We start from the raw sequence: 18,857 nt of genomic DNA on the forward strand, positions 1-18,857 counted from the left end.
AAAGAAATAAAATCAATCCTGTGGAAAATTCAATTCAGTCTGTACTTGACGAACTGCATGTTGGTGCAGAGAAACCGGTTGTAAATTTCTTTGATATATCCATTTAGATCATCCAGGATTCTTTGTATAAAACAATATATCATAACTGTAATACTACAAGGCTACATAAGTTCGGTAAAACTCGACCAAGTGTGAAATTGCTAGGTATGGCGTTACCGTGAATGATGACCAAATTATTGATTAGGAGCGGCAATCATTTTGTTCTTTGACAAAAGCAATTGAAATGGTGCAGGCAGCTTTCTTGTTATATGAAGGGTTACTTTTGAGTAATGTCAAGGAACACAAGTCCACACAACAAAGTTATAAGGGAAAAATGTGAATGCAGAACTTTGTTGCAGGATAAGGTGACCCACTTTCAGCTTCAACCACCCATATGAACTATCTTGCCGCTGTGTTACTTATGACAATACTCATGACTAAACTTTTCCAAGAGCCCTTTGAAAAGCTGCAGTTGTAGACATACATTGAAGGGGCAGCAAATAGGTCAATAAAGTTTTTTTTTTTTAACAGGCAAATGTATAGAAGGAAACTGAAATCAAACCAGGAATGAAATCTGTTCTTCAGTTTGCTTAATTGCCAGACATCAGTTGCTTTCTTGAGAAGTAGTTTGACTTCCAAGACAGATCATTCCCGAGTCTTGACTGTCAGTGGCCGAGTCTAGAATCAAAATACAACAGAATGTTATTATTTGACAAGGTCTCTGGTTTATTTCCACCCACATTTACACTTCAGATGGTTCATCCAGCACTCTCCCAAGTGTTGTTTAGTTTATATGCCGGCTTCTTTTGTAATGATATTTCTTGAAGAATATCCAGTCTCCATTCTGCAGAATACACACTTAAATGCAAATCCTGATCAGGAGACTCCTTGTTGATACAGCACATATATTTAGCCACTCTACAATGTTTCTCTTTCAGGTATTAATAAATCAAGGATGCAGGCGCTTTTCCCAGGGTATTCCCGGGTTAGCATAAAAAACAAATAAACACTAAGGGAAAAAAATCCCCAACAAATCTATGGAATAGACACAAAATGCTGGAGTAACTCAGCAGATCAGGCAGCATATCTGGAGAAAAAGGTGACATTTCGGATCGGACTCCTTCTTCAGGCTGAGTCCAGCATTTTGTGTCCATCTTCGGTATAAACCAACTCTGCAGTTCCTTCCTACACAATAAATTTATGGGCTTTGTTACTGCAATGACATGGCATGCATTTTGCTGACTGCTCATAAACATACCTTGACTTTTATCAGGAAAGCATTTCATATTGGAAAAAAGCATTGTCGCTGCCCTAATCTTAGCTTTCTTGACTCTCTATCTAGCAGTTCAGCCTCATATGATCAGTTATCCGCCTATAAATTTTATGTGCTGCATGGCACTGCAGGGTTCATATGACAGCAATTGAACAGCATCTTTAACATTATCCTCCTCTGAGAAGAAAGCAGTGTGCATTACTTTAAAGGGAAATGTTGTGGTGAGAAGCAAAGGTCATGCAAGATGTAAATGTTGGGAAATCCTCATTGCTTACTTTCACACAAATTCTGCACTTTGCACAAAGTCAACATTGCTTTGAGCAAAGTGAAGTGTGGAAATTGCACATATAGTTCTACAGGATCATCTGGTTTGCCTCCTAGATCATTTATTTAGCGGTGGGTTCTGACAAACTGGGAATGGGCGTTAGTAAAAGAGGACTTCTTAGTTAGAGCATTTGGGTTTGTAAAAAGAATCATGAGTCCACTCAGAAAAATAAAATCAATAGAAAGGATCTGACCAGTGTCTTACATAACAGGATTATTTCAGATTTAGACCTAGAATGTCTTTAATTTAGTATCCCATTTAAATTGCTGCTCATTAAGATAATTTATACAACTAATCTTATCTACGATTATTCCCTTGTGTGGTAGATGACCATTGTTGGCAAAGCAAATATCTAATCACAATTTGCTTCCAAAAGCAATGGTGTAAAAAAAACAGAACACTGGAAGAACTTAGTGGGTCAAGCAGCATCTGTGGAGGGAAGGGCAAAGTCAACATCGTCCTGACCCTGCATCAGAACTGAAAGGGAATCGGAAAAGGTGCCAGTATACAGAAGTACGAGGTGAGGATAGGACAGAGACTAGGAAGTGATAGGTGGAACCAAATTGGTGGTGGGGACGGGGTGGGGTTACTGGGCAGACAAAATCAGGTGGGGATTGGTGGGGGGACGAGGGTCGGGGTAAGTGAACAAAGGGGAAAGAAAACTAGCTGGACAGGTTCGTGTATGTGAGAGAATGCCTCAGGAAGAACTTCCAGATGAGAAAAATTCTTCCCCAAATCACTTCTATATCTCCTAGAAGAAAATAATTTTAGACTCTGAAGTTTTAGCGTGGAAACAGGCCCTTCAGCCCACTGAGTCCGAGGCAACCAACGATCACCCCGTACACTAGCACTATCCTATACACTAGTGACAATTTACAATTTTACAGAAGCCAATTAACCTACAAACCTACACGTCTTTGGAGTGTGAGAGGAAACCGGAGCACCCAGAGAAAAGCCATGCGGTCACAGGGAGAACGTACAAACTCGCTATAATGTAGCAACACTACTGCTGCACCACTATGCTGCCCCAGCTTTTCATCATATATCTGGCCTGTTGTTATTTTGTATACCTCAATCAGATCAATCTTCAATCTTCTCCAAAACAAAGAACATAAAACTCTCAAAGCCTGTCAAATCTCTCCTCATAGCCAAAATGTTTCATCCAAGGCAACACCCTGTTAAATCTTCTCTTCACATCCTCCAGTGCACTCACATTGCCAAGGCTATGGACCAGGTGCTGGAAAATTGAATTTATTTAGAAAGATAGCCAAAAGCAGTATCTGTGCCGCAAGACTTCATGACATTCCTTCCTATGCCATGGCAACCAGAGTTGCACACATCAACTCTGGTCAATACAATATCACGATGATTTATATTGTTATACCAGATCTTTCTTGCACTTATCTATGCCCTGGTCAGTAAAACCAAGTGTCCCCAAAGCCTCCTTCACCACTTTATCTACCTGTGCTGCCCCCTACAGGTTTGCTTGGCATCTTCCTCGGAGGCCTGATTTGTCCTCCAAATATACATCTTTCAGAAATAAAATTCCACCCTTCATTTCTTTGCCTATTTTGCTAGCTAGTAAACTGTCTCTTGCCAACGACTATCTTCATCACTATTAACATTGCTGAACTTCATGTCATTTGTAAACTTAATCATACCCATGGCATTCACATCCAGATTGTTAATTTATCTTCAAACTGCAAGAGTCCAGCATCAACCTCTGTAATACACCACTGATTACAAGCTTCTAATTACAACAGCAATCCACAATGATCACTCTGCCTTCTTAAGTTTAGATTTATTTTTGTCACACATACCAAGGTACAATGAAAAGCTATTGTTTGCATGCTTTCCAACCCAAGCAGATAATACAATACAGGCACTCCCCAACTTATGTAGTAGGTAACTTGTGTAAACTTGCACTTGCGTAAGCAATTCTGAAACCCACATGCCCCTGGGGTCTCTGTGTCGGAGCTCCCGTGGGGTCTCTGCATCAAATAGTAAATTTACTCGTGCACAGCAGCACTTCCGTTTCCAATGTGGGTAACATCCGACTTATGCAAGGGTCTGCAGGATGCAACCCTCAAGTAAATCAGGGAGTGTCTGTTGTACATGAATACAGTCAAGCCAAGCACAATTACAAAAGGTAGTACAGCTGGAAATAGTACACGTCCACCACCGATTTTCCTGCAACTGGCAGTCTGGCCCCTCCTTTAATCCAGACAAAATCCATTCCTGGAATCACCCCCCACCCCCCCCAAAGATGTGCAACCTAGGGTGGGTGAGGCAGCCAATCTCGACCTCAGCGCGACCTCCGTGCCCAATCGGCAGGTCGGATTTGCCGGCAGGGCTCTGGAATCTGCAACAGGGGCTCTGGAAGTCCAGTGCAGATGGAGCCAGCAGATCCGTTCCCATAGCCAACTTCCGCAGCCAATCAGCGGGTCGAAGTTGCCGCCTGCAGCCTGGGCTCTGGAAGACCAGCCTGGCCGGAACCACCGGATCTGTTCTCATAGCAGACTTCCGCAGCAGACTATGCGGGGCGGAATATCTGTCAAAGATGATGCCAAGATAAACTAATCTCATCTGCCTGCACATTACTCATATCCCTCCATTTCTTGCATCTATATAACTAAAAGTCTCATCTTGACCACTTCCTGTCTGCGCTGTATATTGATTTTAGAAAAAAAACGCTGCCATGTATCGCTATGATTTTTGGCCATCTTACTCACAGTCCTCCTCCGCTGAGGCAGCCCCGAGGATTTTTCTGTCCGTTGAAAAATAAAAAAGTCATGAGTGTTTAAAAAATCTTGAGATCAGCTGATTGGTCCTCTCGGCTGTCAATCACCACGATGAAGGTAACGCCCATTCCGGGGTGGCAGGACTATAAAACCCCGGATGCCTGGACATGAGTCAGCCACTCTGGAAGATCGCAAGGGAGAGTCCACAACTGTGATTCTAAGCTGTGAATCAACTGAACTGTGAGTCTGCAATGCACTCGCAATAAATGATTTGTTAGCCCTTAATGACATATGCAATGAGTTGTTTGGCAATTTGGTGGCCTGCACTCTGCTTGAAATGCTATGAAATTAAATTTGGTGGCCTGCACTCTACTTGAAATGCTATGAAACTGAATGTGGTGGCCTGCAGTCTGCCTGAAATGCTCTGAAACTGAATGTGGTGGCCTGCACTCTGCCTGAAATGCTCTGAAACTGAATGTGGTGGCCTGCACTCTGCCTGAAATGCTATGAAATGGAATGTGGTGGCCTGCACTCTGCATGAAATGCTATGAAACTGAATGCGGTGGCCTGCACTCTGCTTGAAATGCTATGAAACTGAATGCGGTGCCTTGCACTCTGCTTGAAATGCTATTTCAAGAAATAGCCGTGAGTGAACTGCCAGCCCACCAGCCCTGAGTGACTGATCTGCCAGCCCACCAGCCCTGAGTGACTGATCTGCCAGCCCACCAGCCCTGAGTGACTGATCTGCCAGCCCACCAGCCCTGAGTGACTGAGCTGCCAGCCCACCAGCCCTGAGTGATTGAGCTGCCAGCCCACCTGGCCTGAGTGACTGAGCTGCCAGTCCACCAGGCCTGAGTGACTGTGCTGCCAGCCCACCAGGCCTGAGTGACTGTGCTGCCAGCCCACCAGGCCTGAGCTGCCAGCCCATCAGGCCTGAGTGAGTGAGGTGCCAGCCCAATAATCCATTTGGCCCACAATGTTCATACTAGCCCTCTGGAAACCAGTCCCTTCGGCCCACAACACCCATACTAACGTTCCAGAAAGGCCTCCCCCACTGGCCAACAATATTGCAATTGGTGGAGAGGTGGAATATTGCGTCGGGGGACCAGCCCTCCCATGTGAACATGGGACCCAACGGATCCCAAATAGTCTACTAATCATCTAAAAAGGCTCTTTAAAGCCTGTATCGTTTTTTCCTTCACCACCCATCCTCCCACAGTGTTGGAAGACATACATCACCCTCTGTATATCGTTAGTAAGGCACGACCTGCCCTGTACCAAGCCATGCTGACTGTTCCTAATTAACCTATTCTCTTCCAAATGGGAGTAAAGCCAAACCGGAAGAATGCAATAGCTTTTCCACTAATGACGTGAGGCTCACAAGCCTATAATTCTCTGGATTTGCTCTACTTCCCTTCTTACATAAAGGAGGAACATTAGCTACTCTCTAGCCTGTATCTAGAGAAGGCGCAAAGATCTTTGTCAAGGCTTCTGCAATCTACTCTCTTGCCTCTCTCAATAACTTGGGATAAAACCAATCAGGGCCTGGGGATTTATCCACCCAAATGCTCTGCAAGAGCCCCAACATCTCCTCTTCCTAATCTCAAAATGGCCTTTCACATTAGTATTCTCCACACTGATCTCACTGTCCTCCATGTCCTTCTCCTTGATGAATACAGATGCAAAGTACTTGTTTAGCACCTCGCCTTCATCCCCAGACTCCAGGCATAAATTCCCTCCTTTATCCTTGAGCGGTCCAACCTTCTCCCTGGTTGCCCTCTTGTTTTTAATATAGGTATAAAAAGCTTTGGGAATTTCTTTAATCCAACTTGCTAAAACCATTCATGGCCCCTTTCAGAAGTCAGAATTGAACCAGGGTCTCTGGCGCTGTAACCACTGCCCCACTGTGTCACGTACATACTGTTTCAAGAAAACCTCTTGAAGCCACATCACAAATTCTGCTCCATCCAAGCCTTTGGCACTGAGCAATTCCCAGTCAATATTGGGTAAGTTAATGTCCCCAACTAAGCCAACCTTATTGCTTTGGCATCTTTTGATAAACTGGCTACATATCGGTTTCTCTATCTCCCACTTGCTATTGGGGGCCTATAGAGTGCTTGCACCTTTCTTATCTAAAAGCTCTACCCATATCACTTCAGTGGATGAGCCCTCCAGTATGTCCTCTCTGATTACTGTAAAATAATACACTCATTTATGAAGAAGTATTTATCCTTTATTGCCTTCAGTTCCACAATGAATCTGCGGTTTGATAGGGTGCTCGTCACTGCAAGACATTTGGCCCTGACAGAAATGGACACTGCAAAGGGGAATCATATCTTGCCCCAAATCTCATCTCAGCCATCAAAATCTCAATTTTCCAGCAAAATCACTTGCCAGAAACTAGGAGTGCAAACCCTGGGTCTTTTTTATCCAAACTAATAGATTCTAAAAGCCTGACATCAGGTAACAAAGAAAGGCAATGCGGTGATTCAGCACCCATAAATATTTTCAAAATGCTTCAACTACCTCGTTTTTTAAGTCTTTTTCACAAAAATTGTATAAGGCCTTAAGAAATTACAGATTTCTGTTTGGCTCAGCAGTTAAATGAGTCTGACACTGAGACATAAATGCCAGGCAGATTACTGATCAGAGTTAAAATCTGGATTCGCTCAGATGATCCTTAAAAGGGAATTTGTCTTAGTATCTGTGGGCAAATGAAGAGGCCTAGTCCTGATCTTTGTACAGTAATCAATATTGGAAAGGACTTGTGTGGACGTCATCAGATTATTGTGATATCTTCACACTTGAATAGTCTGTTCATATTCAATTACTTGTACTGTACAACAATCACTTGTTGAGACCATACAGCACCAGGCAACGCATGCCTGATTCCACACAAGGAGAGCAAAGTAGTAGAGCATTGGGTAAGGTAAATCTTTTTCTCATAAAGGCAATTCTCTCCATTTAATAAATGCCTTTGCTTAATACAATGTAATATAGCATTCACTTTTAGACACCCCAATTAAAAAGGGAATTGGGAGCGCTGGTGCAGGATTCCCAAAAGATTAATTTGCAGGTTGAATCGATAGCAAGGAAGGCAAATGCAATGTTGCCATTCAAGAAGACTATAATGTAAAAGCATGGATGCAATGTTGAGGCTTCATAAGGTACTGGTCAGACCACATTGAGAGTATTATGAGCAGTTTTGGGCCTCATAACTGAGGAGGGATATGCTGGCAATGGAGAGAGTCTATTGGAGGTTTACAAGAATGATCCTGGGGATGATTGAGTTAACATATGATGAGCATTTGATGGCTAAGGTCCTGTAACCCATTGGAGTTAAGGATGAGGGGTGATCTCATTGAAACTTACTGAATAGCGAAAGGCCTGGATAGATTGGAGAGCATGTTTCCACTAGTGGGAAAGTCTAGGACCAGAGGGCCCAGCCTCAGAATAAAAGGACATACATTTATAAAGGAGCTGAGGAGCAATTTCTTTAGTCAGAGGGTGGTGAATCTGTGTAATTCATTGCCACTGATGGCTGTGGAGGTTAAGTCATTGTGTATATTTAAAGTGGATGTTGACAGGTTCTTGATTAGTAAGGGTGTCAAGGGTTATAGGGAGAAGGCAGCAGAATAGCGTTAAAAGGGAAAGACGGATCAGACATGATTGAATGGAGGAGTAGACACGATGGGCCAAATGTCCTAATTCTGCTCCTAGACTTAGGAACACGATGTGCATACATTGAAAATGATTCCATCCAGATGGTGCAGGGTTTCTTTATATACCTTTTGCAATATTTCGCATTTGACAAATAAAAATATGCCAGGATTTTCATGCAACTAGTAGTGCTTGCATGAGAATCAGCTGGGAGCAGGATCCATGATGGCTGATTTTCCATCTGTGGTCAAATCCCAGCTAATAATGCCAGTCTGGGTCTCAGAAATCCAGAGGTACGTGGCTAACTGGTGTCTTACAATCTATCAATATTTTCAGGGGAAACGTAAGATGGAGAAGAGGGTGGCAGCAAGAAATAACATGCTGAATACATTTCCCAAAACTCTTACCTGCTGTTACCTCAATTTCACCGGAAGTTTCACTTGGTCTTGGTGTCATGAGTGGGGGGATGTATGGAGGCCCAGAGAACAATCTTGAACCAAGAAATGGAGCTGGTGAATAATAATTTGAGTGCAGTCCACACCCATTATCCCGCATCTGTCAAAGAGGAACGGAGATCTGTCAGTGGAAGCAGATAACTGGGAAAATCAACAAAATAACTGGGAAGGAAGGCTCAGAATGCATCCAATGTATTTTTAAATAACTGCAATTAAATACCCCTATTCCTTCTCTTCTCCCATCCTAAGTAGGAACTGAGTGGCAAATAAAAGCAAAATATTCCTCCACATCTGAAACAAATTCAATCCTGCATTGTATAAAATGTTCCATCATTTGGAATTCATTTGCCAATGTTATTCAAGATGCCTGGCATAGATTGAACTAGAAAATATTAAATTGACCCAGTACTTATCCGCTGCAGAGTTCAAGGTGTGTTTTTGCTGCATTGTATAGGGGTGCCTTAATTTGCATGTCGCCCTCTGCTGGAATAACTCAGCTTTGTTCAGTGTTATCAATGGTTCCCAAAGCTTTGCCCCTTTCTAAATCAGATTAGTTTCATATCATATACATCAGGGGCAGTGAAATTCCTTGTTTGGATCAACTTCATAGAGTACGCAATATACGTACTGTTAGAAATAGCAATTAATACAATGGAAAATGCAAAACAACAGAATAATGCAAATAATATGGTGCAATCTGGTGCAAAAAAGTACTGTAGTGCAATAAGAGACTAACCAAAATGTAGTTATGGGTAAGAGTACATGGGTGCACCTCAGGGAAGAAGGTGTGAAAGAGGTAATCATTGGGAAGTCAGACAGCAATAGAGCAGAAGCTGTTCTTGCATCCAGACGTCTATGCTTGCAAGCGCTTTAACTTTATCCATAAGGAAGAAGAGAGAAAATTGAATGGCCAGGATGGCAGGCATCCTCTAACAATACTCCCAGACTGAAAAGTACACAACGTGCTGCCGCACTTTATCCTCCAGATCTTTATCCTGTACTCCATCTACTCCAGGCATCATTTTGGTAAATCTCCTCTGCACCCTTTCCAAAGCCTCCACATCGTTCCTATAATGGGGCGAGCAGAATTGCACACAAATGTGGCCAAATCAAAGTCCTATAAAGCTGCATCATGACTTCCTGCGTCTTATACAATGGCCTGACCTATGAAAGTAAGCATGCCATATGCCTTCTTTACTACTCTTTCTACTTGTGTTGCCACTTTCAGGGAGTTATGTACATTGACCCCAAGGTTCATCTGTACATCAATACTGTTAGGGTCATGCCATTAACTGTATATTTTGTATCTATTTGTATACTACTACAGTTGCCTAACATTGTCTGCAAGGAGCTGTAGCTGGACACACCTCGCATTGGTGTAGTCCTCAGGGACACTGGAAGTCTCCCTGACATGACATATCCAGCGGGAGGACCAAACAATTGCCCTCACCTCCATCATTACTGCACTAGATCAAGGAACATATATGGAAAATAAAGACTGTACCTTATCCCACCATCACCTTCTTTACCAAAGTCTCCCAAGCCAAAGTCTCACAATGGCCCTCCACATGGCTCTTCAGCCTCTCAAGCCAAAGACCGCTCCACTTATATCTAAAGATATACACAAAATACTGGAGTAACTCAGCAGGACAGGCAGCATCTCTGGAGAGAAGGAATGGGTGACATTTTGGGTCGAAACCCTTCTTCAAACTCTATATCTACCTTCCTTTTAAACCACATACAGTATCTACCTTCCTTTTGAACAACTAAGGAGCAGTCATTCAAAGATGCTGACTGCTAATGAAACTCACCTCGGCTCATTAACTGTGGGGCCTCAGTAAATGACAGCCCTCTTTTAAAAGTCTTGCTCCTCTGAAACTGCTTTTAGCATGTCCAACTGAAATGCACCTCAGTAGGCTTTCTCCATTTGTCTCAGTGTCCAGTTCTAACCTTAATGAGCAGTGACTAGAGCTGTTACTTTTTTCTCTTTTACAAAGTCAACTAAATCAATTGATTGCAACAAGAAAGCTTAGTTATTCAAGATACAACAGAACAAATGAACAAGCAACATTGAAATAAAACTATGGTTTTATCATTTTGATGAGACATGTTTGTCTCTTAAGATTTTGTGATAAATTTTGAGAAATGTCTTAAGCTCTCTCCATAATCTATTGATGATCACACAGCTTTCATCTATGTACTGGACTGCAACAAAGTTGGGAAATTTGAGCAAAACACAAAGTTCTGGAGGAACTCAGCAGGTCAGGCAGCATCTGGAGAGGAAGTGAAGACTGATAAAGAAACACCACCTGTACATTGCCTCCACAGATGTTGCCTAACCCCCTGAGTTCCTCCAGTACTTTGTGTTTTGCACAAGATTCCAGCATCTGCAGTTTCTTGTGTTTTTTCTGAAATTGGGAGACTGTTCTTAAATATGCCTTGCCACCTACTGACCACAACATGCAACTGCATGAACGCAAGCAATTAGGAATAGGAATAGAAATACTTTATTGTCACAAGTGACTAGGCACAGTGAGATTCTTTGCTTACATTCACAATTTATACAAATAGCAGCCATCTACGGTGCTGACAAAGTTACAAAGCACTCCGGCTCCCCCTATGTCCCCCCTCCCCCCAGCGGTCCCCCCACGCCGGGTATTTGTGTATGATTTTTAAGGATTTCCAATCTAGATGTTTAAATTGTGAATTTTAATCGCAACATCAACTTTGAATATGTATTGGTGCCTATACAAACATTTTAATAACAGCCTTGTTGATCATTTGTAGATGTGCAATTTGAGAGTTCAGGTTAATTGAGATACGATACGATACGTTGGCAGTTTATTGTCAGACTGAGGTCTGAAATTTGTTTTTGCATACAATGTGATGATGATGTGTGAAAGCATATTGAGAACTACCACCAACATCTACACTAAGGTTAAATGCTGCCAATGTAACAGAAAAAGAGATTACAGAAATTAGACAAGGAGAAACATGTCAGCACTCAAAGTGGAAATGTTATCCAAACCAAATTGGTTGCAACCTAGACAATACCGATGGAGGTAGCAGGGGTTCATCCAATTTGTTAGATTTGGAAATAGTGACAAAGAACTAGAAATTTTCAAAACAGAAAAGAGAAATGAACTCAACGAATACGTCCAAGTTAATGTGATGGTGAGAAACTTTTACAGACAATAATCCATGACAAATGTAGGTGTCATTTGGAAAAATGGAAGTTAATAAATGTGAGATTTATATATATATATTTGGCCGACATGGCTGTTATTTTTGATTAAATAAGAATATATGGACTATAGCAGTATATTCTTCAGTATATGGATTTTAAAGGGACATTTGACAAAATATGATTTAATTGCAAAATTGAAACTCATGGATTAAAAGGTCATCTGCAATATGGATATGAAATTGTCTAGGAACCAAATGGAAGAGAGCAGTCACAGAGCAGTGAAGAATGGTTGTTTTTATAGACTAGTGGAATGTCAATAAGCTGCGAACAAAGATTTAATATGTTTGCCAAAAGGTTCAGGTTGAAAATAAAAGACTTTTTCATCCAGCCACATGTATGATGTAGTGCCTGACATGGTGGTGGAGGCAGATTTATTGCAAGTTTTTAAAATTGAAGTGGTTAAGCACTTAAAGGGGGAAAAAGAGGATCTCTATGAGAAAAGAACAGAAATCGGAATTGGTTTCAAAAGATTAAAAAAACAGAAAATGTTGGAAAACTCAGGACAGTCAACATCTAAGGAAATACAAACCGTCAAGGGTTCAGGTCTGCAGCCCTTCATCAGTGCCATGCATTCTATAGTGTTGGAAGAACAGAACACTGAGAAATAGAAATACAGTTGCATTTCTTGCCGGAAGAAAATTACTACAAAGTATATTACATTCAAAAATTAAAATATTAGGCGAAGGAAGGCGAATGCCTATTTATTTTGAAAGGACAACAAGACAAAATAGGGATGTAATGCTGAGACTTTGTAAGACACTGGTCAGACCACATTCAGAGTATTGTGAGCAGTGTTGGGCCCCATATCTGAGGAAGGATGTGCTGGCACGGGAGAGTGTCCCGAGGAGATTTACGAGAATTATCCCAGCAATGATTGGGTTAACATATCATGAGAGTTTGAAGGTACTGGGTCTGTACTCGCTGGAGTTTAAAAGGGTTAGGGGGGACCTCATTGAAACCTACCACAGAGTAAAAGGCCTGGATAGAGTGAATGTGGAGAGGATGTTTCCAATAGTGGGGAAAACTAGGACCAGAAGCCATGGCCTCAGAATAAAAGGACATCACTTTAGAAAGGAGATGAGAAGGAATTTCTTTAGTCAGAGGGTGGTGAACCTGTGGAATTCATTGCTACAGACAGCTGTGGAGGCCAAGTCAATGGTTATTTTTAAGGCGGAGATTGACAGGTATTTGATCAGTAAGGGTGTCAGGGGTTTATGGGGCGAAGGCAGGAGAATGGGGTTGAGAAGGAAAGATAGATCAGCCATGATTGAATGGCAGAGGAGACTTGATGGCCTTATTAGTTTTGGACGGATGGACGATGGCAGAATGGCCTTATTCTGCACCTACAACTTATGAACTTATTACATCTTTTTTTTTACATTGTGGAAATTTAAATCATATTACAGCATTTAGCTGAAAGTAGACTCATAATTGAACCAATATTATTCCATTTAATAATGTCTTACCAACATGGGGTTTGGGTGGAATGCTCCAAGACTTCCTTGGACAGGCCTGAAGCTGCCTCTTGAGGCACACATGCCAGCTGGCATAGGTGCTCCCTTGCAACCTGGCTGATTCATTGGGTAACCCATTGAGAAGGGATGATAACTATACACACTGCTGCAGTATCCTGTATACAGCTTTGGTGGCAAGATGTTCCGGTAAAAGCCACTGCTCACCAAATTCCTCTCAGCTTGCTCTTTACTGGCAACCTCCTGGTATAATGCAGGATGATCTAAATGTGAAAAAAATCTCCGTCAATAAATCAACCCAGTGCCAAGCTTAAGTAATTAAAAAGCAAATAAAAAGTGAGTAAATAAAGCGTAAAACTAAAAGGGAGGGAGGATTGCAGGCTTGGCCTACAACTTTCTTATTTGTAATGCTCCTGGCTTTGTTAGCGGCAAAATTGGCTGGAACTTTTCATTCTCAGCTAGAGGCTGCATTAATGGAGATGAAACACACTAGGGGAAGCTTGCCTTCTATAGTTGAGTCTGAAGAAGGGTTTCAGCCCGAAACGTTGCCTATTTCCTTCGCTCCATCGATGCTGCCGCTCCCGCTGAGTTTCTCCAGCACTTTTATCTACCTTCTATGGTTGAGTTTGTTTGAACAAATTGCTGGAGCTCATGCTTCAGTGGTACTGTAATGTAGCCATGCCTAGGCAACACCAGGGGAAATGGGGCGATAATTTGACAATCCCAAAACATATACTGTGCAAATGCTCAAGTTACCCCTGTATTAAACGACTCCAGCTTCTTTTCTGTAAGCTGATCAATAAATTGCTAGATATCATCTCCCTCGCTCCAACTTTTGATTTCATTTTACTTCTCCTCAAACTCTTCCTAACACTTTAATGACACGTGCAATGCTTCCTTCCTTTTCACACTATCAGCTGAGCATTGGTTACCACGGTTCCATATTGAGGAATTCTCTGCCAAAAAGCTGTCAGCTCACTCTTCTCCATTAAGATTCTCCTCCACAATCCCTTCTTTGATCATCTGCCTGAATATTTATTGCTTAGGCATACAGACTATTGTTTTTATTATATCACGCCAGTACTTTAGGAAACTCTTCTTTATTCAAGAAAGTTTATCCAGGGGAGAGAAAAGACTTTGCCTTCCATCACAGTGAGGAGGAGGTTCACTGTGATGGATGTTTGTGTGAATTAATTGGTTGTGTGTCTAGTAGGAATCGTTTTTGTTTGTATGGCTGTAGAAACAGAGTTTCGTTTGAGCCTCACTGAGGTTCAAATGACAATAAATATTGTATTGTATTGTATATATAGGAACGTTGTGTCCTCAAACCTCAAGGATGTCATATATATACATCATGTACATATACTTCAATTCAAGTTGAATGTTGTCAAGTATGATGAGGTATGCATTCAATGAAAGTCTTGCTTCAGGAGCATCACAGGCACATGAACTTACACAACAAACATGAATTATACTTGTTATACAAAACAGTGATAGGACATCAGTGCAGAACCCAATCTTCTTATCGAGTCCACACACAAGATTAGAAGTTGTTCAGCCAGAGTAGAACACACTTCTCGGCATCTGCATACAATGGTGTCTGTCTTGTCGCTTCTTGTGCTTCTTGTGCGTGGTGGTGGAAAGATTGGTGGAAACAGGGCCACGACGTGAACGCTCTTTCCTTGATCCCAGAACACAATTAGAAAGCACCACAATGTTAGTGCAAGAGGTGGTCCACGCTGTTCCACTGCTGAGGTAGGATTTGGGTTGTGCAGGTCAGTTCAAGGATCTAATAGTCATAGGAATTAAACTGTTCCTGAACCTGATGATGTTGGACAATAGGCTATTGAACCACCTCTCTGACGGTAGCAGTGAGAAGAGGGCATAGCCCCGATTGTAGGGATCCTTGATGTTAGATGCTGCCTTCTTGAAACTGTGCCTAATGTAGATGCTTTCAATGGTGGAGACACTGCATGGTCCACCACTCTGCCGTCTCTTGCATTCCTGTGTGTTGGAATTGCTGCAACAGGTTATGATGCATCCATGTCAGGTTTTCCACAGTGCACCTGTAAAAGATTGTTCAACTATTTGGTGACATGCCAACTCCTTTAAACGAATACAAAAGTAGCCAAGCTTCTCTATGATTACATCTGTGTGTTGAGCACTGGACAACTGGACTGCGAGGATGTGATGGCTCTGAGTGGTGCAGAGAGATTTTTGTTGATAGAAAGACATTTATGTAGAGACTTTGTCAACTTTTAGAATGTTCAAAAGTACTTTACGGCTTCCGTTGTAGTTATTACCATACTAAAAGTGGCAGCCAATTTGCACCCAACAGAAGATAGGCACAAAGTGCTGGATTAACTCAGCGGGTCAGGCAGCATCTCTGGAGAAAAGGAGTAGGTGACCTGTCGGGTCGGAACCCTTCTTCAGACAGAAAGTAAGAGGCGGGGAGGCGACATGGGGGGAGGGGGGGGGGGGGTGCAGTGGGGGGGGGGGGGGGGGGGATAGGAGAACTGGAGGCAATAAAAGAAGAGAACAAATCAGGCCAGTAACTGATGACCTCAGGAAGAGTGGTGTCCGTAATGGCCCAATGTTGGCTGGGGAAGATGCGCTAACAAGGGGGATACAAGGATGTGTTAACATTGGAACTAGCAAGACTAGGGTAAGGGAGGTGGGGGGGGGGGGCATGCAGGAGCCCAAATACAGGACTCAACACAAAACATCGCCTATCCATGCCCTCCAGAGATGCTGCCTGACCCACTGAGTTCCTCCAGCACTTTGTATCTTTTTTTTTATTAACCAGCATCTGCAGTTCCTTGTTTCTACATTTAATGAAGACACTGGGCCCTTGAATTCAACACAAAAGATCATTGATGTTTATTTGGGAGAGCAGGCAGAGCCTCAGGTTGATGTTTCATTTAAATATTGGTATCTTTGACAGTACAGCACTTCCTGGGCTCTGTACTGGGGAGGCAATCTAATTTTGTCCAGTACATAGTCTGGGGTGGAAGGGAAACATTCAACACAAATTATACTTCCGTGGACCTTTTATTTAATGGGTGTAATGATGAATGGAGGTCGTTCATTGGAGTCTACTTGTGGATTGTGAGAAAAAATATATTTCTCGGTTAGAACAATATCAATCTGAAGAAGGTTCTCGACCCATTCCTTCTCTCCAGAGATGCTGCCTGTCCCGCTGAGTCACTCCAGCATTGTGTGTCTTTCTTCGGTTTAAACCAGCATCTGCACTTCCTTCAACCCAAGAAGATATCGTAGGTACACAAAAATGCTGGAGAAACTCAGCGGGTGCAGCAGCATCTATGGAGCGAAGGAAATAGGTAACGTTTCGGGCCGAAACCCTTCTTCAGTCTGATTCCTGATACCTTCGATTTCCCAGCATCTGCAGTTCCTTCTTGAACAAGAAGATATCGTCTCAGGATTACTTCCGTTATGAAATACTTTTTACCAGGGCAGGTTGATAACTTGGCTCTTGGTCCTCACCAGATAGATTACTTTAATTTCCTCATGTTTTCCCACTAGCAGGAGTTTTATAGTGGCAACAGTATACACGTGTCAGCCTTTCCAGAGGTTTAATACAAGCTAAAGAACACCAGAGAATCATATCTCAGAAAGAATCAAAACCTTTCAGGAGTTTTGGGGATAAAGATCGTGTCATTGTGTCTCAATGTTTTAAAAAATCCTTTAATATAACGCTCGTTCTTATCCGCAACATTGAGAACAGCGTGCCTCCCAATACTTTAGCATCGTTTTGACCGTTTGGAGAAAAGACACAAGTATTACAATTTCTGTTTTTTTACAGAATCTATTTATCGGCTGCTCTTCCAGTACGCTTATTTTCGGTTAACGAAAACTTTGTTACAAGATAGTGGGACATAATCTAATTTAGAACTAAGTGTGCACTGTGCAGAAACAAGCAACCCAGGGCGGAAACTAGTTCCCAGACGGAAATTCAACCGATTCAGCGATGGAGGGTTATTAACCAGGAGAAACCAGGTGATCTGACAGTGAATGGCAACAATTATAAATAACTCTTACTGCTTGGAAATCGGAAAATATAAATACTGTTGAAACCAAAGATACTAGAGGAGTTGAAACGCTTCTTACTTTATATCAGTTGCCGTATCAAAGTCGAGACTCTCAAAATGATCCTGTCAATTTCAGGAAGTTCAACGCCGTAAGTGCAACAAATGAATTATGAAAGTGCTGCATGTGGGACCGCATGCAAAGAGAGGTGTCTAAAAACAGAGACACAAAGTGCTGGAGTAACTCAGCGGGCCAGACAGCATCTCTGGTGAAAATGGACAGGTGAAGTTCTGAAGAAGGGGTTCGGCCCGAAACGTCGCCTATTTCCTTCGCTCCATAGATGCTGCTGCACCCGCTGAGTTTCTCCAACAATTTTGTGTACCAGGTGAAGTTTCTAGTTGGGACCTTTCTTCAGTCTCGTTTACCAAGTCCAACCAGACCGTGAAATAGAAATAGAAATCCCTTCCATGTGGTCACCCATTCCTTCCCTCCAGAGATGCTGTTTGTCCTAAGTTACTCCAGCATTTTGTGTCTACCGTTAAATAAAAAACATGATAACCCCGAAGTTTTTTAGATCAGTTTCAGTCTGATTCAATTCTAAAAGACAAACCGAGATTAAAGTATCACGGTTTGAATAAATGAAATAAATACTCCTCTTCTCCCAGCATATGAGTCGCAAGGTGCGCAGCGCGCTGGCAAGCGCTGTAACTAACTTGCATTGTTTTTCTTACCGAACTGGGTGGAGGGGTGGACCATGTAGGCGGAGGAACAGTCCTTCCTCTCGCCTCCGCCCTGTCTGTCCTCCACGCCCAGGGAGGGTGCACGCCTGTCCGGGAGCGAGGTTTCACCCTCCGGCTGGGAGCTGGTGGTGGCGGGGCTCGGGGCCAGGGCTGCGAGTTGCTCCGGTGCAACGGGTGGGCTGGCGCCGGCAGCCGGCTGCGGGGGTGAGGCCAGCCCCATCTCCTCTTCCCGCTGCTGCTGTTTGCGGAGCGCTTTCTGCGCTGCCATGATGCGCTGGCGCTCGGCGATCAGGTAGCACTTGGGGCATTGGCAGCGCCGCCAGCTGCAAGCCCCGTGTCCCTTCAGCCTCACGTCGAAGCCGTGGTTCCGACAGCGGGAGCACTTGGGGGTCCGCGGGGTTTTGGCCGCCGCCGTGCCGCCACCTCTCTCGGCCTTCGAGCTGCCCGGCATTCTTGCTCTTTCGCTCACAGAGAGAGGGCTTTGCTTTTGAAACAGGCGCCAAGCTGGGAGCCGCACCTGCCAGAGAAGAAACGTTACACATGGTATACATTGTATGTTATTTATAACTTTCTTCAGATTGTCCCCAAGTCGATACTATTGCAACAAAACTCACCGGAACATCAAACGAGAGTCTCCCATCTATCTAGACTACACTTCTTCCCACCCTGCTTCCTTCAAAGACTCTATCCCCTACACCCAATTCCTTCATCTGAGCCGAAGATGAGGTGTTCCATACCAGGACGAGATGTCCTCATTCTTTAAGTAATGGGGTTCCCCTATTCCATCATAGATAAGGCCCTCACAGTGTTTCCTCGGTACCTGCATATCTTTCAATCATTTGTTCTATATCTCTCCAT

The 18,857-nt window shown here is 43.0% G+C and overlaps 1 protein-coding gene across 1 annotated transcript in view; it reads right to left on the bottom strand.

The window, feature by feature from the left end:
* Nucleotides 1–18,459, bottom strand: part of dmrtb1 (DMRT like family B with proline rich C-terminal 1) — a 33,733-nt gene extending 15,274 nt beyond the window's left edge. The window contains exons 1-4 of the mRNA XM_033028119.1: nucleotides 17,991–18,459; nucleotides 13,207–13,475; nucleotides 8,446–8,593; nucleotides 602–717 (exon numbers count right to left, since the gene is read on the bottom strand). Of these exons, the coding sequence (XP_032884010.1) occupies nucleotides 644–717; nucleotides 8,446–8,593; nucleotides 13,207–13,475; nucleotides 17,991–18,450 (951 nt within the window). The 5' untranslated portion in view covers nucleotides 18,451–18,459 and the 3' untranslated portion in view covers nucleotides 602–643. The remainder of the gene's footprint in view (nucleotides 1–601; nucleotides 718–8,445; nucleotides 8,594–13,206; nucleotides 13,476–17,990) is intronic.
* Nucleotides 18,460–18,857: the final 398 nt, after the last annotated feature.

The sequence above is a fragment of the Amblyraja radiata genome, chromosome 10 (assembly GCF_010909765.2).
Source record: "Amblyraja radiata isolate CabotCenter1 chromosome 10, sAmbRad1.1.pri, whole genome shotgun sequence".
NCBI classification, from domain to species: Eukaryota; Metazoa; Chordata; class Chondrichthyes; order Rajiformes; family Rajidae; genus Amblyraja; species Amblyraja radiata.